Genomic DNA, 23220 nt, shown 5'->3' with positions numbered 1-23220 from the left:
AGAGAACTGTAAGTGTGCTACGAAAATATAACACCAATGGAATTGTGATTCCTTCCATTGGGTAATGACAATTAGTTTGTATGTGATGATTTAATTGCATACAATGAATGGGAAGGACCATGTCAAAGGTGTACAATCTGATCATTGATAAATGATGACAACGAGGATGAAGGTTAATAAGAAGGAGAAGTTAGATTAGTATGAGCATTTCTGCAGTTTTCTGTGTGAATCATTCTGCAGAACTTTCTTGTGTTGACTTGGTAATATGAGAGGGCATTCTTTTGGAAGAAAGACTATCGTTTTGCACTTGACCCAGGAGGTTTTCACTCAATAAGTGAGAATTTGCCTACTGGTTCCTGTCACTTAATATATTTAAAGCGGAGGTCGATAGATGCTTGATTAGTAGGGGAGTCAAAGGTTATGGGGAGAAGGCAGGAGAATAAACCAGCCATGAATGAATGGTGGAGCAGTTTTGATGGGCTGAATGGCCTAATTCTGCTCCTTTGCCTTGTGGTCTGATGGTCTAATATTTTTCGTTAAGGTTGGAGCCAGTTTTGTGTCATGAAAAATGTAATCTTCAAGCAGTCGAACACACTTGCTCAAAATCTCAATGAGAGGGAGAACAAGGGAAAATAAAATCACAGGATGTGCCACACTTACACACGAACAAACACCACTGTAGAAAGGAAATACTATTTTGTATATATCATACAATCACTTATCCTGCAGTGCTTTGGAAACAGAAGCTGAAGATTCAGGATTGCAGTAACCAGTACCTGCAAGTTGGCCCAATTATTTTAAAATGCTTTTAACCAAAATTTTTAATAAGTCACAAACTATCAGAAATTGTTAATCTGTATCTGTGATACCCTTGACTTCAGTGTTTACCTCTTGTATTAGTTTGTTCTTATCTGCAATGTTTATCCATTTGTTTTTCCTTCCCACAGACAGTTAGCTTCCTGGTACACATTGGCGCATAATCTGCACCTGTCAGAATTGATTAACGGCAGTGTACCTACTGCATTACCTGTGCTATGGGTTAGATGTGATGGCTCTGATCGTGAAGGCACTGTTTGGTTTGGAGCTGAACCTGTTAAAACTGGGAAGGACATTACGTCAATGGTTTTCCATACCGTCACATGCTCTGGTAAGATATCACAATATAGCTCCTTTAAAAATAATTACATGCATTATTACGTTACGCAAATTCTTTTTACGTTATATGTCAGTGATTTGGGTGACAGAATTGATGGCTTTGTTGCAAAGTTTGAAGACAATGTGATGATAAGTGGAGGGGTAGGTAGTTTTGAGGAGGTAGAGAAGCTACAGAAAGACAGACAGATTAGGAGAATGGGCAAAGGAGTGGCAGATGGAATATAGTGTCGGGAAGTGTATGGTCATACACTTTGGTAGAAGAAATGAAAGGGTAGACTATTTCCTAAATGGAGTGAAAATACAAGAAAACTGAGGCACAAAGGGACTTGGGAGTCCTTGTGCAGGATTCCCTAAAGGTTAATTTATAGCTCGAGTCTGTGGTGAGGAGGGCAAATGCAATGTCAGCATTTATTTCAAGAGGACTAGAATACAAAAGCAAGGATGTTATGTTGACCCTTTATAAAGCACTGGTGATACCTCATTTGTAGTATTGTGAGCAGTTTTGGGTCCCTTATCTTAGAAAGGTCATTCTGAAACTGGAGAGAGTTCAGAGGTTCATGAAAATGATTCCAGGATTGATTGGCTTGTCATATGAAGAGCATTTTAGATTAGATTATGAGGACACTCAGTCCTCGTTTATTGTCATTTAGAAATGCATGCATTAAAAAATGATACAATGTTCCTCTGGTATGATATCACAGAAACACAAGACAGACCAAGACTAAAACTGACAAAAACCACATAATTATAGCATATAGTTACAACAGTGCAAAGCAATACTGTAATTTGATAAGAGCAGACCATGGGCACGGTAAAAAAAAAGTCTGAAAGTCCCAATAGCCCATCATCTCCCTCAGACGGTAGAAGGAAGAAACTCTCCCTGCCATGAGCTTCCAACACCGCAAACTTGCCGATGCAGCATCCTGGAAGCACCCGACCACAGTCCGACTCTGAGACCGTCCGAAAACTTGGAGCCTCCAACTAGCCCTCCGACACCGAGCACCATCTCTGCCGAGCGCTTTGACCCCAACCCTGGCCGCCGAGCAACAGGCAAAGCCGAGGATTCGGGGCCTTCCCCTCCGGAGATTTCGGATCACACAGTAGCAGTGGCAGCGAAACAGGCATTTCAGAAGTTTCACCAGATGTTCCTCCACGCTGTCACGTCTGCCCCCATCCAATCAGAATTGTGCATGGCCTCCTACTTGACAGATTACAGATGTTCATCACTGGAGAGGCCGCGCGCGCTGTGTCACGCCGCCATCTTCTCCTCCTCCCGAATGGCTCTGGCCCTGGATTCATTGGAATTCTGAAGATTTTTGTGTGGGGGGGGGTGACCTCATTGAAACCTATTGAATGGTGAAAGGTCTTGATAGAGTGGATGTGGAGAGGATGTTTCCTATGGTGGGAGAGTCTAAGACCAGAGGGCACAGCCTCTGAATAGAGGGCATCCTTTTAGAATCGAGGTGAGGAGGAATTTCCTTAGCCAGGGAGTGGTGAATCTGTGGAATTCTTTGCCACAGGCAGCTGTGGAGATGAAGCCTTTATGTATATTTAAGGGAGAGGTCAATAGATTCTTGATTGGTCAGGGCATGAAGGGATATGGGGAGAAGGCAGAGATGGGGGCTGAGTAGAATACTGGATCAGCCATGATAAAATGGCAGAGCAGACTCAATGGGCCAAATGGGTTAATTCTGCTGCTATATCTTATGGTGGTTACTACTGGAAGGTGTAACTGGAGCTAACAAACTAAAATGAACAGATTCTGTTTTAGATATAACCCCTACAAGAACAAAAGAAAATAGAAGCAGGAGTAGTCTATTTGGGTTCAAGCTTGCCCTTTCATTCAGTAAGATCATGGATAACCTATCCCAGTTCTTTCAGTCTGTTAAAGATTTATCTACCTATAAAAACTTACAAAGAGTAGTCTCTCAACTCTCTAGGGCAGATAATTCTAGAGATCGACAAGTACAAGTTCAAGTTCAAGTTTAATCATCATTCGACCATACATGAATATCCATGTATACCATAACATGGAACAGTGTTACTCTGGGGCCAAGGTGCAAAACCCAGTTTAAAAAAACACACACAGTGCAAGCCATATGTAGCATGTATAAGATAGCAAACACATATAAGATATCAGTAAAATACAGTAACACAAAAAAATGTGGAAGACCCTGAGTCCACGCATGTTACAGCTGTCTGCAGTTGAACACAATACAGCTTGTCTTCTGCTGAGCAAACACTGGGGGTCAGCACTGATTCCAGTTTGGACATCGCACAACTCCACCTTGTATGTGAAGAAATTCTAACATAATTTAAAATAACTGACTCTTATCTTGAAACAGTGTTTCTTCATTTATCTAGTGAAAACATCTCAACATCCAACATTTCATGTTCCCAAGATCTTATATCACTTAATTCCTCTAAAGTCCATAGAACACAGTCCTGACCTGTTTGGCCTCTCTTGATAAGAAAATTATCTCAACTCAGGCATTAGCTAGGTGACATTCTTTAGGACTGCCTCAAATTATTAGATTATTAGATTATGAGGACGCACAGTCCTTTTTTTATTGTCATTTAGTAATTCATGCATTAAGAAATGATACAATATTGCTCCGATGTGATATCACAGAAACACAGGACAGACCAAGACTGAAAAACTAACAAAAACCACATAATTATAACATATAGTTACAACAGTGCAACAATACCATAACTTGATGAAGAACAGGCCATGGCACAATAAAATAGTTCAAAGTCTCTCAAACGTCCCACATCTCACACAGACGGGAGAAGGAAGAAAACTCTCCTTGCCATGCCCGACCACAGTCGGACTCCGAGTTGTCCAAAAACTTCGAGCCTCCGACACTGAGTACTGAGCACCATCGCTATCCGAACGCTTCGACCTCAGCTTCGGTGGCCAGCAGCAGGCAAAGCCGGGGGTTTTAGGGCCTTCCCTCCGGAAGATTCTTGATCGCACAGTAACAACAGCAGCGAATCAGGCATTTCAGAAATTTCTCCAGATGTTCTTCTGTGCTTTCACTTCTGTCTCCTTCAATGCTGCTATATCTCTAAACAGTCTGCACCATTGACCCATAATCCACACCTTCCCTCCACCACAGCATTAGACTTCATCTTGGTGTGTAGAGAATTGGGCTCGCTGAGGCAGCCCTTCGGCCCGTTGTTTCAAATATAGTATTTATTGAACTTAACACAATAGTTTGAAGGTAAATCTGATAAGTAGTGTTAATTCAAAGTACATGTATGTCACCATATGCAACCCTGAGATTCCTTTTCTTGCGGGCATCCTCAATAAATCCGTAATAGAATAATAACCATAATAGAATTGATGAACGACTGCATCAACTTGTTTGCAAAAGATAACAAACTGTGCAAATACAAAAGAAAGAAAAAATAAACAATAAGTATCAGCAACATGAGATGGGGAGTCCTTGAAAGCAAGTCCATGGGGCGTTGGGGCAAGTGAAGTTGAATGAAGTGGTTCAAGAGCCTGATGAAGGGAGGGTAATAATTGCTCCTGAGCCTGGTGGTGTGAATCCTGAGGCTCCTGTACCTTCTTCCTGATGCCAGCAGTGAGAAGGGAGCATGGCCTGGGTATTGGGGGTCCCTGATAATAGATACTATTTTCCTGCGACAGTGCTTTGTATAGATGTACTCAGTGGTTCAGTGGACTTTACCCAATAGAAGCTTGTCAAAGTTTTAGATGTCAGGCTGAATTTTTGCAAACTCCTAAGGAAGTAGAGGCATTGTTGTGCTTTCTTCATAATTGTATTTGCGTGCTGGACCCAGCACAGATTGTCCAAAATGATAATACCAACAAATTTAAAATTGCTGACCCTTATCATGTCAGACCCTCAAATAAGGACTGGCTCATGGACCTCTGGTTTCCTCCTCCTGAAGTCAATAATCAGCTCCTTGGTTTTGCTGACATTGAGTAAGATTTCACATTAACTGTAAAATATACTTTATTTTGTTAACTGATTAGATTGTCAAATTATTATATAAATGTCTTCCAATTTTATAATCTCTAGGTTTATAGTGATTAAGACAAACAAATTTAAGTTTAATTGTAATTAATTCCTTATTCTTTTAGGACCAATTGTTGACAAGAGCAGTTTCACAACCTTAGAAAAATTGAAAATTTCCCACAAGGACAGACATCTTTGTTCTGCTGTAGGTATTCGTGCCCCTTCTTCAGCTATAAATATCTTTGACAAAGCTACAAATTTTAAAATAAGAACTGAATATGTTGGAAATGTGTGTAACATCATCCAAAAGAGAAAGTTAAGCCTCTGGGAAATGAATCTTTATTGTAAATCTCATCACCTTTGAGATTCTGTATTTGACACCATGGTCTGGGCTCTCAGATCTGCTACTTCTATTCTGATCAGACATTGACTTGAAATGCTTATTCTCTTTTCTCACAGATGTTGCCTGATCTTCTGAGCTTTCCAGCATCTTCTCTTTTCTTCATCTTTAAAGGGTCTGCAGTGTTTTTCTTCCTTCCTTTATTTTACTTGGAGATAACAGCACAGGTTGTTCGATCTACACTGCCCAGCAACCCCTAACCAGTCCAATTTTACCTCAACCTAATCACGGAGCAATTTACAATTACCAGTTAACCTACCTGGGATGACCTTGGAGGAAACTGGAGCACCCACAGAAACCCCATGCATTCTATGGGGAGGACGTAGGGAGACTCCTGCCAGAGAATGCCCAGGATTGAACTCTGAACTTCGATGCCCTGAGCTGTAATAGCATTGCACTAACAGCTATGCTACCATAGTGCCATTTTATTAATTTAATTTATTAATTTTTGCTGAAGATTTCATCCTAGACTACAGTATTTTCAAGCTTGAAGCTGGATGTTGTAGTGACCAATAAATTGCATTTCTCTCACACCTTTCACAAACTTTGGGTGCACTGAAGTTCCCTATGTTCAAATATACCCTTTTAGCAGTCAAATGGGGGTTGCAATTTGGGAAACTGAGCAGCTGATGTACATACAGCATGTTCACTCAAACTACACTACAGTGGACTCTGATTAATTGCGACACATCCTCCTTCCAATTAAGCGGCTACCCCAATTAGCCGAAGTTCCATGGAATTAGTTTAGAAGTATTTTTTAAAAAGAGATAAACTACTGTTTAACTGAGTAACAAATTATGTATTTAAATAAAATACAGCACAAATTAGAACACTATCAATACTACTATAGCACTATAAAATTGTATGTTAGTTCCTAATAGTTACCAATGGAGGAATTCATTTACTGTACACTACCGTGTTCTTTTGATTGACTGTAAATGAACAAAATCAGTGCAGGCACCTAGTGCAGATAATGGACTGCCTTCGTATAGTGCTTTCAATGAAATGTATCCTTCAAATCTTCATTTTCATTGTAATGTTCAAGAAGAACAAATTCTGTGTTCCTAGTTTGTTAAAGTAGTGGAATTTGTTTCATTTTCATTCCTGGCTATTTCTGGCATCTCAAGCATGAAAATTTGAAACTGCAGTGGAAAAAAAAACAGTTCTGAATTGTCTTACTGTTTATTATTCGTGTACTATCAGTGACAAAAGTCACTGCTTTTTGAACAGAAACCCACAAGTGATGGTGTAGTGTCTAATGGCCATGCAACATGCCATTTGACTGATGATAGTTAGAAAATGTTTGGCTGCAGTCTCTGTCCCAGTTAAGTGGCATAATGTCCCAAATGGAGTCCTGCCTATTTTCTCGATTTATGATGTTTTTTTAAAAAGAATTGTTCCAAATAAGTGGCTGCCCTGATTAGCCAATTGCCCAATTAACTGGAATCCACTGTACTTCTATGCAGAAAACAGCTGAACAGCAGTGACCGTGCTTAAGGAGCATTTCAAGATCTATTATTTGCTGAGGTTGAAACAAATGTTGTCTGATCGGAAGTGTGTTTTTTGCAACATACTAATGTTTCGGTGTCCAGATTCACACTTTATTGTCTTAATGCAGGTAACAACTAAAGGCTATGCACGCTATGACTTGTTTGGTGTCTCCATGTTGGAGAATACCATCATAGAGCCACAGAGTAGCATTGTGGTGGATTTAACTTGGAACACTGTGGTTAAAATCCTAGAAGTCCCCCCACTCACATCGGTTGCCACCTTGGTAAGCAAAGTAACAGCTTATTTATGATGCATGTTATAAATTATTCTGTAATCGCAAGTGGCATGAGAGTAGGAAGGTGAGTGAGCAGAACAGTTTATTTTTTCACTTGGGAAGTTCTATGCCTTTTTGTTGTTCTCTCCAGCAACAGACTCAGCCACAGTTGTGGTGCAAGGTATTCAGCAATCAGGCAACCATTGACCCATGATGATGAACGTCAATCCTGCTCTGACTACTCCTGCGAAGCGCTGGTTTTTAGTGGACAATATGCACGCAGCTTTTCTAAACTCGTCTCATCATGCCTGGTTAGAGTTGTTAAAAGTTGTAGAGCAATGCAGCTTGAAACAGGCTCTTTGGTTCAACTTGTGCACAGTGACCAGGATGCCCACCTAAGCTAGTCTCATTTGCCCGTGTTTATAGTTTAGTTTAAAATGGATGTGATTTCCATTGGGATTACCTGTTAAAATTTTTCTTTATATCATCACCTCATATAATGAACAAACATTGCAAACTCTAGCCTGGAGTCTCCTTTCTCTTTTGCTGCAAATCTTTGTTTTGTTAATTCTTTATGCATGCTTTACCATGTTGATTTAGTTTCCAGGAACACATGCCTTTCATAATGAGTTGTTATTATATTCTCAGTTTTAAAATTAACCACTCTGTCATCAGTTAAGATTTCTCATTCCTTGCATCTGTGATTTATTTAGAATATCAAAGTGGAGCCTGGAGATCCGAGAAGTCCTGTCTTTCAAGTATACAAGGAGCTAGCATTTCTCCTTGTAAGTATGACACATAACTATTGTAGTCGTGTGTTCTTTCACTTTGGTTTCTGAATTGCCACAATCTAGTAAATTGCTGCCTGAATATATTGCAGAATCAGAATCCCATTCAGGTTTAATATCACTGACAGATATTGTGAAGTTTGTTTTGTGGCAGCAGTACAATGCAATACATAAAATATACTATAAATTACAAAAAAGTATAGAATAAATTAGTAGTGCAGAAATAGTGAAGTGGTGTACATGGGTTCATTCTCTGTTCAGAAATCTTGGCTTTGCCAAACATTTTCAAAAATTTACTTGGAGTGTTGCATTGAACAATGTTGCAAACTCTCACTTCATGAAGAAACATGTAATTTTCTTGCACATTGAGGGGACATTGTTGAACAGAGTTGAGGGGGTTGAGTTTGAAATTGGTGTTGAATTTACAGTGTCTTCTACTCTTTAACCTTATGAAATAGTGTGATATATGCTATTTATTGGTATTTGAGATTCCTAGTTTTAGTGTACAAAAATTTAGAGCACAACTTCATTGGTAGTTGATGTTATAAAGCTGGAACTTTTCTGTGTGTTGATTATTTTGCTCCCCTCAAAAAGAAATGTGTAATTTGATTGTGTGAGTGGCCCACTTGCTTTCAGTGTCAGCTTACTTCTGTAATGATGGGTGATGGCATGGTATTTGGAGGCATGGGGACTCCGTCCTCAGTCTGAACCTGACTGACTGTGTGGCAACACACAAGGTGCTGGAGGAATTCAGCACGTCAGACAGTGTCAGTGGAGGGGAATAAGCAGTCAGGAAAGGAGGGTAGACCACAGGAGAAAGGGAAGCAGGAGGGGCACTGGTGCGCAGGTGAGGGGAGGGGAGGGAACAAACTCACTGGAAGGTGAAATCTGTGTTCATGCTGTGTAGCAGCAGCGTAGTCCCAGGTTGTGTTTGTGTTGTTATTATCTGGCAGCACAGTTGCTCTGTGTGCTTCAAGAGGGAGATTTATGCATTCATGTGGATCAAATATGGTAGAAGACATTACTTCCTGTTTACAGTGTGATACATCTGTAAATTGCACACAGATGAACAAGTTCCTGCTTATCCCATGCCTAATTACTTCAGATCATTGATTCAGTAGGTAATGCTTTTGCCTCAAATCCTGTTCCAGAGCATATCTGGCTTTTATTTTCCTTTGGGGAGGGGGGAAGCAAAAAAGAAAAATCAGCCATTGTTCCTAATTCTGATCATTGTCCAGTGAGGAAAGTGTGTGTTTGGTGAAGGCTATAGTTGGTTCTACTCCTATACCTCCTTCACAGCTGTTCCTCTGAGCAAAATTAGGCCATTCAGCCCATTGAGTCTGCCCTGCCATTTCATCAAGGCTGATTTATTTTACCTCTCAACTCCATTGTCTTGCCTTCTCCCCAAAACCTTTGACATCCATACTAATCAAGAACTTATCTACCTCTGCTTTAATTATGCCAAGGACTTGGCCTCCGCAGCTGTTTGTGGCAACGAATTCCACAGATTCACCACTGTCTGGCCAAAGAAATTCCTCTTCATCTCTGTTCTAAGTGGAAGTCCCTCAATTCTGAGGCTGTGCCCTCTGATCCTATACTCTCCCACTATTGGAAACCTCTTATGCATGTCCACTTGATCCGGAACTCCAGTGAATACAGGCCCAGAGCCATAAACACCTTTCATACATTAACCATCTCATTCCCAGGATCGTTCCCTACAACCTCCCTGGACCCTCTTCAATGTCATCACATCTTTTGCTTGGATTTCCTTTGCTGGATACTCACTGCCGCACCACTTGAACAAAATCAACGGAGCTGGTAAATGAGTTAAAGAAAAATTGGGAAAATTGCATACACAGATGAGCAAAAACTAGACTTCAAAAGATAGAATACAAAAGATAAATATTGCTTTGAAAGCATTGCATTCGATCATATCAAATACTTGGTGACCTTGTTTCCCACGTGTTTTGCCACAGGTTTTAGCAGAAGGATTGAAGACAGGTGAAACCGAGTGGCCCGAGGTTCTGGAGGAAAAAACGGCGGTTGAAGCTGTGCAAGAGTTAATCAAAGGTACAGTTTTCACATTTGAACAATAGCTGTTACAATAAATTTAATTTTGTAGATTATTTTGGATGATTTGAATATATAATTGAATATCTGAATTATTAATATGATTGGTTAACAGTAATTTACCCTTCCTGTAGTAATCGTACACCAATGATTGCAGCTGATAGGAAGTTTACTCTGCAAATATTATGCTTCAAGTGGCATGCATTCACATCATAAACTTCCCATTTCAATTGGAAACAAAACTTGCTCTTCTCTGATCAGCAAGTCAGTGGTGTTGGTGATGAGGAATGTACTTTGTGATGTTTGTAAATGGCACTGTAGGCCGAAATTTCATTCCCATCAGCAACTGCTAGAGTTTTGATCCAGAGAGTGAAGATGTACAGTACTGTGCAGAAGTCTTAGGCACGTATATATAGCTAGGGTGGCAAAGACTTTTGCACGGTACTGTAATAATTTTATGTATTGCACTGTACTGCTACAAAACAAAAACAAATTTCACGTCATTTGAGAGTGATGGTAAACCTGATTCTGATATGGGTCTCCATTCTGGACTGAGAGTGGAAGGGGGACAGGGAGAGGGGAATCATGGTTGGCAAAAGGGGAGGGGAGACTGGAGGGAGTGGGAAGCACCAGAGTGATGTTCTGTAATGAACAATAAACCAATTGTTTGGAATCAAATTACCTTGTCTGGTGTCTCACCTGTCTCTAAGACTTTTGCACAGTACTGTACCTTAATTCTGAAATTAACTCAGAAAAATCCCATTTTCCATATCATAATATATTACTATGCTTGAATAACTGTCTTAATCTTACTGTCACTGTCTGGTTTAACAACAAGGAAAGGTGCCTTCTGCCGAGAACAGACTTCTACGTTGTCTTATTTGTCTTAGTATGGAATTTTTCTTTTCTCTATTTCATGTTTTTATGCAGATGTAAAGAACCAAATCACTGTCTCTCAGCATCAGCCAGAGAGAACTGACATAGAGGTATGGTATCTAGATAAGTGAAGTTTTTTGCTAAGAATATAAGAATATGTATGGTAAATACGACTTTGTCTGAATATTAAATTGGTTTCTGTTTTAAAGGAGTGCAATCTATCATGATCACTATTATATGCCAAGTCATATGACATGGGCGATAATGGTCTTGACCATGATTGTTTTTGGCAAATTCTTCTACAGAAGTGGTTTGCCATTTTATAGTGTACGCTACAGGCAAGCAAAAATGATTGTTGTTATGGAGTGTTGGATCTAACTGTTTAATTCTTAGATTAGACTGTTTAATTGTTATTTTCTTTGCAGTTTAGCAATTAATTATCTGCTTGTTCTTTAAGTAGTCTTTATATACATAACAGTTTAATATGCCTCTACTGGCTATATAAAGTATAATTCTAGAAAGCTCTGGAAGCTGCTTTGTTCTGCATTAAACAAATTAAGTATTTTTTAATTGGTTAACTTGGGTACTGCGGTATTGAATAAGTACTTCCTTATTGGTTTATTTTTATCTATTGATTTGAATGGAAGTTTATCTCAGTAGTAAAAAAAATAGCTGTATTGTGCTAGGGGTCATCTTCTTTATTCGTAGCTTTCCCTGTCACTCTTTGTTCAGTTTTCTTCTGTTCTATCAACTCTTAATAAAACGTTGTGAAACAACAATTTTTGTGCCTTGTTCCTGACTACTAAAAGAACTTTGGATTAAAACGCCATCAGGAGCAAAGTAATTTTCACAAAGTCTGTTAGCTCAAGCAGAATTTATTTCAATTGACCTTGGAAATGGGGCTTGTCCACCTCACCAGGCGTAGTGTACACATGCTGTCCAATTTCACAAAGTAGGCACTATTTGGAAATGAGGTACAACATTTTCATCTACTGCACATATATTGTTAGAGAAAGGTTGAAGATTGGCATTACTTATTGTAAGTCAAATGCATCGCTTGCATCAATGCCCAGTGCTGCCTGAGGATGTATTTGGGGCAACTGCAAGTGTTACCCTGCTTCCAGCACCAACATAACATGCTCACAACTTAATAACTCGCCTGTCTCTGGAATGTGGGAGGAAACCAGAGCATTCGGAAGAAACGCATGTCAAGGGAGAACATGCAAACTCCTTACAGACAGTGGTGGGAATTAAACCCTAATCACTGGTGCTGTAAGCTGTTATGCTAACCACTATGCTACCATGCCAAACCATTTACTGGCAATGAGTCAGCCAAGTACAGATGTATAAGTATACAGAGGATAGTGAGAGTGTGGAACAAGCTGCCAGCAGAAATCCAAAATACATTTATTATCAAAGTATGTCTTAGTTCAGTACAGAGCAGTGCAGAAAACTGAACGAGCCCGTCCCTCACTTTGGGCCCCGACACCCTGACCTTTCCGATTCAGCCCGGCACTTAAATCGACATCTAAACATTGGGTTCAGTGGCTTTGATACGCTGTGGGGCCTGGACCCTGCTGCCTCGATTTCCCGTACACCTGATTTGAATTTTTAAGAGAAATTTGGATAAGTACATGGATAGGAGGGGTATAGAGGGCTATGGTCCAGATGCGAATCAATATGACCGGGTAGGATAAACAGATCAGTACAGACTGGATGGACTGAAGGGCCTGTTTTGTGCTGTAGTGCTTTGCCTGTGTGATCAGTCTCTTTTGACATCATTAACTCTGTTTAGTCTGCTCAACTGATTATTTTGGTGGTCTCATGAGTAAGCCTTGTCACTGCTCTAAACATTTCCCCAATTGCTATGGCAACATCCTTGGAGAGTCTTTTATAGATATCTCTGTTACTATGGGAACTACTGTAAGTCTTGGTCTAAGTACAGCAACACAGAAGCTGGTTAATCTTGTACATTCCTATGGTGATGAGGGTCTCTCTAGTATGTTTTATTTGCCATTTTGACGCTGTTGTAGCTACACAACCCAGACCTAATTAGTTGTAAGATGAAAATGGACTTTCATAAGTCTTCCATATTTACTGTGGAGTATCATTCTTGAGAAGGCTTGTGTTCATCTGATCTCCATACCCTTAATGAGTTTGTTGGTGTCATAACTTGGGTAGATGAGGCCACTAGATTACCATGGCAATAGCCCTGGCTTCTGTCTCTTTACCTTTGATCATGTTCCCATGTTGAATTACAGTGTCTCAAGCCTGCAAGCCTGGTATAGTTATTCAAGGACAAGTATGTTGTCCCTTGTCTTATACCCAGCAAATCCTGTTAGTTTAACCTTCATTGCGTCTGCTTGCTTTATAAATTTAACTGAAAATAAAAGTTATGTACAACTGTTTTATGGAGCCAGTTAAACTCTCCATTTTAACTTTTTGACTTTGGTGTGAATACATTGTAAATACATGTTGGTATCCAAGTATTTAAGCACATTAATTTCATATGAGATGACCAAAACTGAACATAATATTCCAAGTGTGGGCTGACCAGAGTTTTATGGAGCTGCATCATTACGTTTGCTACTCTTGAACTCAATTCCTCAACTAATAAAGGCCAAGACAGCATATGCTTAATCACCCTATCAACCTGTGCGGCAACTTTGAGTGATCAATGTGCACGGTCCCCAAGATCCCTCTGTTCCTTCACGTTGCTAAGAATCCTTGTGGCATTAAGTATCTACTTCATCGTGGGGTGTCCTCTTAGTATTGGTATCTCAACAAGTTCTCCGTAACCCAGTCTACTTTGATTTATTTTACTCAATGGATACTGCTGTTCTATATTTCTGAAGTAATTATGCCTGAAGTGGCTAAAACCTTTTAAAACATTACTGTCGCAATTGGTATCAGAATGTTTTTTTTTTATCTGTCCTCTGTAAAGGGAGGGTTATTCATATCAGAAAATGATTTGTGGATGTTTTGTAGTGTATGGAAGAAATAGAATGTTTCCTTTTAAAAATAGCCTCCTTTTAAAAAATTATTCTGGTTTTAAAGTCTTGGATATAAATGGGTTAAAAGAATTTAATAATATATTAAATTTAATTGATTTTGTAAAAGTTGAATAGAATCACTTAAAATAAATTTAGAAAGAATTAATCATACAAATACAAAGAATAACTTGGTTGCTATATAATTTTGATACTTTGGATGCTAGTTCATTTCAAATTATATCAAAAGTGCTTGGAATTTCAGTTTGCAGAGAAGATTAGTGTGACTTTTTAGGCCACATGGCTTCTTCCTTTGTGTATAATTCTTTGCAACATTAATTGTTATTCTAAAATAGCAGTACTTTGGTTAGATTGGAATACAGTTTAACCTGATTTTAAAAAATTAAATTATTAAATTTTTGATCAGGACTTTCTTTTAATTAAATTTTTGTTTTTTATCAGAAATTGAAAAGTGATGAAGCAGCTGTAGAATCAACCATCTATTCATCATTTATACCTGAACGTGGAGATCTTGATTTTGCAGAGCAGCTCTGGACTAGAATGAGAAAAAGTATGTATACCTGTGGGATGGATTATTCCTGTGGACTACCCCACACCATTGATATTGGATGTCAGAGAATGGAATAAGTGGTCCTTGTAGATTCACTCTCTCCCAGTCCCACCCCCAAGAAAAAGGCACAACGAACATGTGAAGTAAACTTTACAAGAGTTTTCAATGTGATAGTTAAACCCTCGATTTTAATTTTTAAAAAGTTGAATTTTTAGTTAATAATTGATAGAGCTGTAAACACTGCAGAAGGCAGTAAATATTGATGGGTTTAAATGAAAATATACCACGTGGTAACGCAGTATTATCCTTTTTTTAAAAAAACAGAATTTTGGAAATACTAAACAAGTCAGACAGCATCTAGAGAGCCAAAAAAGGGAGTATGCAATAGTTGTCGTGAAAACTTTGATTTTGGTGCCTTAAATTGGACCGTGACATTGGAACTCTAACTGTGCTTTCTCCTCCTCTTGCTAGCCTGGCATTACTTATGCAGAGTTCTACTCATTGTTTTTTCTCCTTGTTTGATTTTTAGCTGTTTCTTCGTACCAAGATGTGGTAGATTGCTTAACACTAGTTATCAGGCATTTACAAAGCAAGGATATTCAACCATGGGTATGATGCAAACTCATATTTTAATGTTGTTTAAATGTTAAATTAAAAATATATGTAAGCAAACTATTGTTTTTATGATATAAGGGCTCGAGTAGATACTCTAGATCAGGGGTCTCCAACCTGGGAGCCACAGACCCCTTGGTTAATGGTAGTAGTCCATGGCATAAAAATGGTTGGAAGCCCCTGCTATAGAGGATCAGTTAAAATTTTATATGTATTTTTAGCTAATTGTTTGCTGATTAATGCTGAAACATTAGACTGTCAATGTTCATATGCCTCAGTAATATCGTGCTGTGGACATCACATGATTTGTCATTGGTACTGCTTTCAGAGTACTTGTATCATTGGTGTCAGACAATACCCATCCGTACTGTTGTTATTTCGCGTTCGTCATATGCTGACCATCTGAAATGTATTTACATGGATATTTCAGAAGTGCATCTACCAAGAAAGTATCAGTTCTCAAATTGTTTTCAGAAGTGTTGGGGCTTTGTGTAACTTACCATAATGCTTATTGTATCTAAACCCTGAACAATTTCTGGTCACTTTTCAGATTCATAAGGGTAGCAACAGTTCTTTCAGCAAACTAATCCAGCAGTCTTATCAAAGTGCTATGCCCACTGTCTCTGTTAATGGATTAACTGCTATCCGAATGCTTTTGGAGATAGGTCTGGACAAATTGCAGAGGGATTACATTAACTATTTTATTGGTAGGTATTCCTCAGTTCTTATTAATCTGAAAAATGCTTCATTGGGTTGGAAATATCAATACAAACCCTTCGTCCCTCACACCTTGCCCGGTAAGGTGCAGGACAATGCTGTGTTAGTGAAATGGTGTGAGGTATTGGAGTAAATGGCACTTTGTAATGACAGTAGGATGTATTTGTATTCCTCTTTGCTGCTAAAGCCACATTAAAGTTTCAGCAAAGGGTGGAGAGAGGCAAGGCTGGAAAGGAAAGGTGATCTGGAAAGTCTGCTGGAAAGTCTTTAGAGCAGAGTTAACTAAATGTGTTGTGAAGTTTGAGGAAAAGGGCAACACGGGTGACTGAAAGCTCTCGCATGTCTCTTGCACACTTCAAAAAAGGTGAGGAACAAACGACCTGTTGGAGGAACTCAGGGGGTCAAACAGTATCTGTGGGAGGAAAGGAATTTTGGTTCAGGACTTGAGATGCTGATCAACCTGCTGAGTTCCTCCATCTGATTTCAGCATCTGCAGTCCCTTGCGTCTATAAAAAGTAAGTTTAATACTGTGAAACACAAACAAAATGCTGGAGGAGCTCAGTCAGGTAGCATCTATGGAGAGGAATAAACAGTTAACATTATGTGCTGAGACCCTTCATCAGGACCTTATTGGAACCGCGTCTCAGCCTGAAACTTTGACTGTTTATCATCTCCATAGATGCTGCCTGATCTGCTGACTGCTTCCAACGTTTTGAGTGTGTTCCTCTGGATTTCTAGCATCTGCAGAACTTCTCGAGTTCAATTCTGTATGTGTGTGTTTTTTAATTGAAGTAATTATAGAAAAATTATTTTCTTCTAGGTCAAGAACTCACCACTTTGAATTACTTGGTAAGGGCAATGAATAATATTTATAAATTGTGACTGAACTAATTTTTCCCCTATCTATTTTAGCCTTTATTGACATTTCGATGCTGTCTTTCAGGATTACTTTATAAATTCCACGGTAAATTTTGAGGACCAGATTCTCCGTCTCCAAAAACTCCATCATATGCTCGAGCTGGTAGTGAGTTGCAGTGCTTTCCTCACCTTGAGCCATGAGAATCTCTTTGCGTTGACACAGTGAGCACTTAGTTAATTCAAATATTCTATGTAAATCATAGTCTTGTGTTTATAACAAGGATTGCAGACTCACAGGGAAATGTCTCCTTTACTTGTAGATATCTGTTCCTTTAGAAATCTCTTTGTACAATACTACATTTTTAGATGAGGCCGCTCTTGGGTTGAAGAAGCAACACCTCATATTCTGTCTGGGTAACCTCCAACGTGATCGCTTGAATATTGATGTCTCCAACCTGGTCATTCTCCCCCCACCCTTCCTCTCTGTTTTCCATTCTCCTTACCTACCCATTACCTTCCTCTGGTGCCTCTCCTCCTTTCTCCCATGGTCAGCTGTCCTCTCCTATCAGATTCCTCCTTCAACCCTTTACTTTTTCCACCTATCATCTCCTAGCTTCTCACTTCATCCTCCCTTCCACTCACCCGGTCTCGTGTATCACCTGCCAGCTTGTACTCCTTCACCTTTGCCCCACTTTCTTATTCTGGCTTCTGCCCCTCTTTCCAGTCCTGATGAAGGGTCTTCGCCTGAAGTGTTGACTGTTTATTCATCTCCATAGATGCTGCCTGACCTGACCTGCTGAATTCCTCCAGCATTTTGTGTGTGTTACTACTGTTTTTTTAACTAAACCATGGCTTATAATGATATTGCACTCTGTGTTCTCTTCTTCCTGCTTGGATGATTGAGAATATTAAGATGCACAGCCACTTGGATTCAGAATTGACTTTCCAATAGAAGATAGTCGTGGTCAATGGGACTTATTTTGGCTGGAGGTCTTTGACTAGTCTTGTTCCGCAGGGATCCACACTGGGACCTCCGGTGCTTGTGTTATAGTATGTGACCTGGATGAATACATAGATGGGTGGATTATTAAGTTTACATATGATTTGAAAATTGGTGGTGTTATGAATAGTGTGGATGACTGGCAAAAAAAATGGCATGATATAAATCTATTGCAGATATGAGCGGGGAAATGGCAAATGTGAAGTGTTGCACTTTGGTAGGTCAAATGTAAAGAAGCAGTACACTTTTAATGACAAAACCCTTAACAGTGTTGATGAGCAGAGAGATCTTGGGGTCAAAGTTCATAGCTCCCTAAATGTGCTACCCAAGTTGTTAAGGTGTAAAGAAGGCATATGGCATGTTTGTCTTTATTAGTCAAGATACTGATTTCAAGAGTAGAGAAGTTGCAGCTTTATAAAACTCTTAATTTGGCTGCACCTAGAGTATTACATTCAGTTCTGGTTGCCCCACTATAGGAAGGATGTCTAGGCTTTGGAAAGAGTGCAGAAGAGGTCTACCGGGATGTTGCCTGGATTAGAGGGCTAGTGCTATAAGGAAAGGTTGGACAAACTTGGGTTTTTCTCCAGAGAGGGGAGACCTGATAGAAGTTTATAAGATTATGAGAGGCGTAGATAGAGTAGACAGCCAGAATTTTTTACCGAGGTTGAAATGGCTGATATCAGAGGGCATACCTTTAAGGTGAGGGGGTAAGTACAAGAAAAGCAGTTATAACTTGCAGAGGACTATCTCAAGAGTGAACAAACAATTCTGAGGGAGGTTGGAGGCGACATTGGATGCACATCAGCTCTGGCAGGATTTGCTTCACTATCAGATGAGCTTAACACCTTCTGTGCCTGCTTTGATAGGGAGAATATAACAACAGCTGTGAAGATCCCTGCTGCACCCAGTGACCCTCTGATCTCTGTCTCAGAGGCTGATGTCAGGCTATTTTTCAGGAGGGCGAACCCATATAAGGCTGTAGGCCCTGATGGAGTACCTGGTAAGGCTCTGAAAACTTGTGCCAACCAACTGGCAGATGTATTCAAGGACATTTTCAACCTCTCATTGCTATGGTTGGAAATTCCCACCTGCTTCAAAAGGGCAACAATTATCCCAGTGCCCAAGAAGAGTAGTGTGAGCTGCCTTAATGGCTATCATCCAGTAGCACTACATGTACGGTGATGAAATACTTTTGAGAAGGTGGTCGTGGCTAGAATCAACTCCTGCCTCAGCAAGGACCTGGACCCACTGCAATTTGCCTATTACCACAATAGGTCTATGGCAGACACAATGTCAATGGTTCTTCATACGGCCTTAGATCACCTGGACAATACAAGTACCTATGTCAGGATGCTGTTCGTTGACTATAGCTCAGTGTTTAACACCATCATTCCCACAGTCCTGATCGATGCGCTAAGGAACCTGGGTTTCTATATCTCTCTCTGCAATTGGATCCTTGATTTCCTAACTGGAAGACCACAATCTCACTGACAGTCAACACTGGTGCACTTCAGGGGTGTGTGCCTAGCCCACTGCTCTACTCTCGCTGTACCTATGACTGTGTGGCTAGGTGTAACTCAAATGTCATCTATAAATTTGCTGATGATTCAACCATTATTGGTGGAATCTCAGATCGAGATGAGAAGGCATGCAGAAGCAAGATATACCACCTAGTTGAGTGGAGTCACAGCAACAACCCTGCACTTAGCACCAGTAAGATGAAAGAGCTGATTATGGACCTCAGGAAGGGGAAGACGAGGGACCACACACCAATCCTCATAGAGGGATCAGGAGTGGAGAGAGAGCAGTTTCAAGTTCCTGGGTGCCAAGATCTGAGTATCTAACCTGGTCCCAACATATTGATGGAACTATAAAGAAGGCAAGACAGTGGCTATATTTCGTTAGAGGTTTGAAGAGATTGGGTTTATCACCTAAAACATGCAGACTTCTGTAGATGTACTATGGAGAGCATTCTTGCAGGCTGCATCACTGTCTGGTAGGGGGTGGGGATGGCAGGGTGCGATTGCACAGGACTGACAGATGCTACAGAAAGTTGTAAAATTAGTCAGCTCCATCCTGGGTACTGACCTCCATAGTAACCAAGACGTCTTCAAGGAGCAGTGCCTTAAAGTATGGCATCCATTATTAAGGACCCCCATCACCCAGGACATACCCTCTTCTCATTGTTACCATCAGGAAGGAGGTACAGGAGCCTGAAGGCACACACTCAGTGATTCAGGAACAGCTCTTCCCCTCTGCCATTCGATTCCTAAATGGACATTGAATCCATGAACACTACCTCACTTTTTTTATATTATTTTTGTTTTGCATTATTTTTAATCTTAACTGTTTAATATACATATGCTAACTGTAATTAATTTACTTATTTATTTTTTCTTCCTATATTATGTATTACATTGTACTGCTGCTATGTAGTTAACAAATTTCAGGACTCAGGCAGGTGACAATAAATCTGATTCTGGGATGTTTATGGGAAGTTGTTTATTTTTACACAAGGAGTGATGGATGCCTGGAATTCGCTGCCAGGGGTGGGTGGTAGAGGCAAAAACAAATGAGGCATTCAAGAGGCTCTTAGACAGGCACGTGAATGTGCAGAGAATGGAGAGATATGGACATTGTGCAGGCAGGAGGGATCAGTTTAGCTGAGTTTATAATTACTAATTTAATTGTGGACCAAGGACCTGTTCTGTTGTATGTTCTACGTTACGTAGAAATTTAGAAAATTAACAGGTGATTACAAGTGAAGTGGTATTTGATGCAAAGGGAGAAGGTAAAATAGTGAAAGAGAAAAGATGGTAACATTAGTTTTGAATTGCTTGGACGGAAAAATGGAAACAATGGGCTGAAGGACTTGCAAAGGGTTGTGTTTGATTTATAATGCGTAAGATTAGTGGTACTGATTGTGAGTACAAATCAGTCATGTGTGTTAAGATTTTAAAATGTACTATTGAGATTATTATTGCAGACGTATTTTCTTTGGTTACTTAAAAAAATGATACTGCATCTCCTTGATTTGTCTTACAACAGGTCCTGCTCTAAATACTACAAAGATAATGCACTGGATGAACATCATGTTTTCCAATTGCCAATCAGACCCACGGCCATCAATGCTTTCTTTGAGAAGTAAGATTCAAAATAATAATCCCTAAGGTGTTGATGCAGAAGCAATTTATTTGATTAAAAATACCCAGGTAGATATTTGGAGTATAACTTGAACATTAATATTTAATACTTTCCTTCAAATTTGAGTGTGTCTTGATAATCTTTTATGCCTCAAATCCAGGTATTTTTGATCAATTGAAGGAAATTGTACACACTGGTGTTCTCAAATATCAGATGATTTAAAATTTGTGTCTGCAGTCTGAAGTGCCTTGAGCATGCTTGTTACTCAGTGGTTACCACACACTGATCAAGCACCAGTCAAAGACTGATTAGAACATGCGACTTGGGGCAAATAGCAATAAAACACAGAGTGCTCTTTATATTTGTAAGTGATATCCTAGTAGTTCTGGCTTCTTGCGTTGCAGTGAAAATCCCACCATGTGGAGAATGGAGATCACCAGTGGCCACGGGCAGAAAGAATTAAAGACGATATGGCAGTTGAACGCCAGGCCACCAGTGGACCATGTGACATTTACTAGCCCAGGTATTTTCTTTTGTGTTTTCATGTTCTCTGGTATTGAAACAAAGTATGCCAATTGTGCCTTTTAGTTTTTTGGGATACAGGCCTGTTTAACCATATTGAATAAGATAATTATTCCATATGTTATTAGCTCAGCAACCGGAATCAGTCAATTAACCTTCTGTCTGTAGCTGAGTTCCATACAACTGTCCTGATTCCTTAACACTTAAAATGCTTCCCTGGCAGGAATCAATTAAACTTGTTTTATGTTTTTACAAGGTAATATTTTTAGGAAGCAGGGGGTATCTGACTGAATGTTGTATAAATAGCTATGCATTCTAGAATATTTACTGCTGTGGCCTGTGTTTTGGTCTTAGCTTTGATTACACCATAAGTGGGTTGTTATTCCTTTAGAGCCGTTAATGTTACTGTTTCAAATGTGCTATATAATCCAAATATACCTTATTACTTGTGTGAATGGGTGCTGGGGTGGAGATATGTCTCTACCAAAGGAGGCGTAAGGCGCACCTCCCCTTCACTAGCCTGCAGCTAACCATTGGGCAGAGTGTAGCACCTGCTTAGCAACCCCCCTGCCACCCCCCCCCCCCCCGGATTGGGGTCACATGAAGCCATGGACGCAGTTGGTGCATGTCACAAGTCTTGGTTATGTGACTACTGATGCTAGGCAGACAACCTCTGAAGAGTATTGACAATGGCCGGGGTCACCCGACTTATAAAGACACTGCCCAGGAGACAATGGCAACCACTTCTGTAGAAAATTTGCCAAGAACAATCATGGTCATGCAGACCATGATCGCCCATGTCATATGACACGACACAATGATGATGTCATACGACACAGCACATAATGATGATGAATGTTTACAGCTGATTTCTGCACTGTTGCATTATGGTTTATTATATCATAGCTTAAGCTACCTGACAGTTTGATGATTCTTCTCAGATCTGAAACTGCGCAGTTTGAAATGCAAAATTATATGACTAATTTTATTATTTTTTAAAGATCTGCCAATTGAGGATATATCACTGAATGGTGATTACGAGGAGACATTTTACTACAACACAGTGATTAGGTGTAGTCAAGCACATTCCCTGTAAATCATTGCAGGAAAAAGGTAAATCTAACAAAAGGATATATTTTCCATACTTTGAATGCTTAATAACTTTGCACCTTTTACTGTACATGAGGAATTAGCCAGCCCACTACAGGCATTGATTGCAGGTTCAACATCAGAAATCTCAAGATTTTCTTTAGTACTGCTTAGTAACCAGGTCAAAGTACTTGGCTTGAAAAGCAAAATAATTTAGAAATAAAAACAAATGAATGCTGAGATACTCAGCTGACAGCATTTGTGGAGAATAGAATACAAACTATCAGTTCCCCTGCCCTGACCACCTCATTTAACCATTGACGCCCAATACCTGTACAATTCCATCCACCATTAGGGAGACTTTTTTCTTGATTACAGACCCTCTGCCACCACCTTCCTCTCTGGTAGATCTGGTACTCACCCTTAACAACTTCTCTTTCAGCTCTTCCCATTTCTCCAGATCAAATGGGCCCCAGCTATGCCTGCTTTTTCGTCGGCTTCGTGGAGCAAGCAGTGTTCCAAACTACATTGGTAACGCTCCCTAACTCTTTCTCCATTACACTGATGACTGCATTGGTGCTGCTATGTACATACATGCCAAACTTGTCAATTTCATCAACTTCGTCACCAGCTTCCACCCAGTCCTCAAATTCACTTGGTCCATCTCTGACACC

The 23220-nt window shown here is 39.8% G+C and overlaps 1 protein-coding gene across 4 annotated transcripts in view; it reads left to right on the top strand.

The window, feature by feature from the left end:
- zwilch (zwilch kinetochore protein) overlaps window positions 1-23220 on the top strand; it is a 51557-nt gene that overhangs the window by 11072 nt on the left and 17265 nt on the right. For all 4 annotated transcript variants that reach the window (XR_010020205.1, XM_063066233.1, XM_063066230.1 and 1 more), the window contains 14 exons: window positions 948-1147; window positions 5270-5349; window positions 7163-7318; window positions 8023-8094; window positions 10074-10167; window positions 11098-11153; window positions 14496-14604; window positions 15134-15213; window positions 15767-15923; window positions 16754-16782; window positions 16877-17013; window positions 20840-20935; window positions 21340-21458; window positions 22459-22570. Coding sequence is in view for 3 of the 4 variants with exons in the window: in XM_063066233.1 (XP_062922303.1) it covers window positions 948-1147; window positions 5270-5349; window positions 7163-7318; window positions 8023-8094; window positions 10074-10167; window positions 11098-11153; window positions 14496-14604; window positions 15134-15213; window positions 15767-15923; window positions 16754-16782; window positions 16877-17013; window positions 20840-20935; window positions 21340-21458; window positions 22459-22553 (1480 nt within the window). In the remaining variant the exon portion in view is untranslated. The remainder of the gene's footprint in view (window positions 1-947; window positions 1148-5269; window positions 5350-7162; window positions 7319-8022; window positions 8095-10073; window positions 10168-11097; window positions 11154-14495; window positions 14605-15133; window positions 15214-15766; window positions 15924-16753; window positions 16783-16876; window positions 17014-20839; window positions 20936-21339; window positions 21459-22458; window positions 22571-23220) is intronic.

This window comes from Mobula hypostoma, chromosome 13 (genome assembly GCF_963921235.1).
Source record: "Mobula hypostoma chromosome 13, sMobHyp1.1, whole genome shotgun sequence".
Lineage (NCBI taxonomy): Eukaryota > Metazoa > Chordata > Chondrichthyes > Myliobatiformes > Myliobatidae > Mobula > Mobula hypostoma.
The sequence above is the reverse complement of the archived record's forward strand: the minus strand, read 5'-3'. Positions and strand labels throughout refer to the sequence as shown.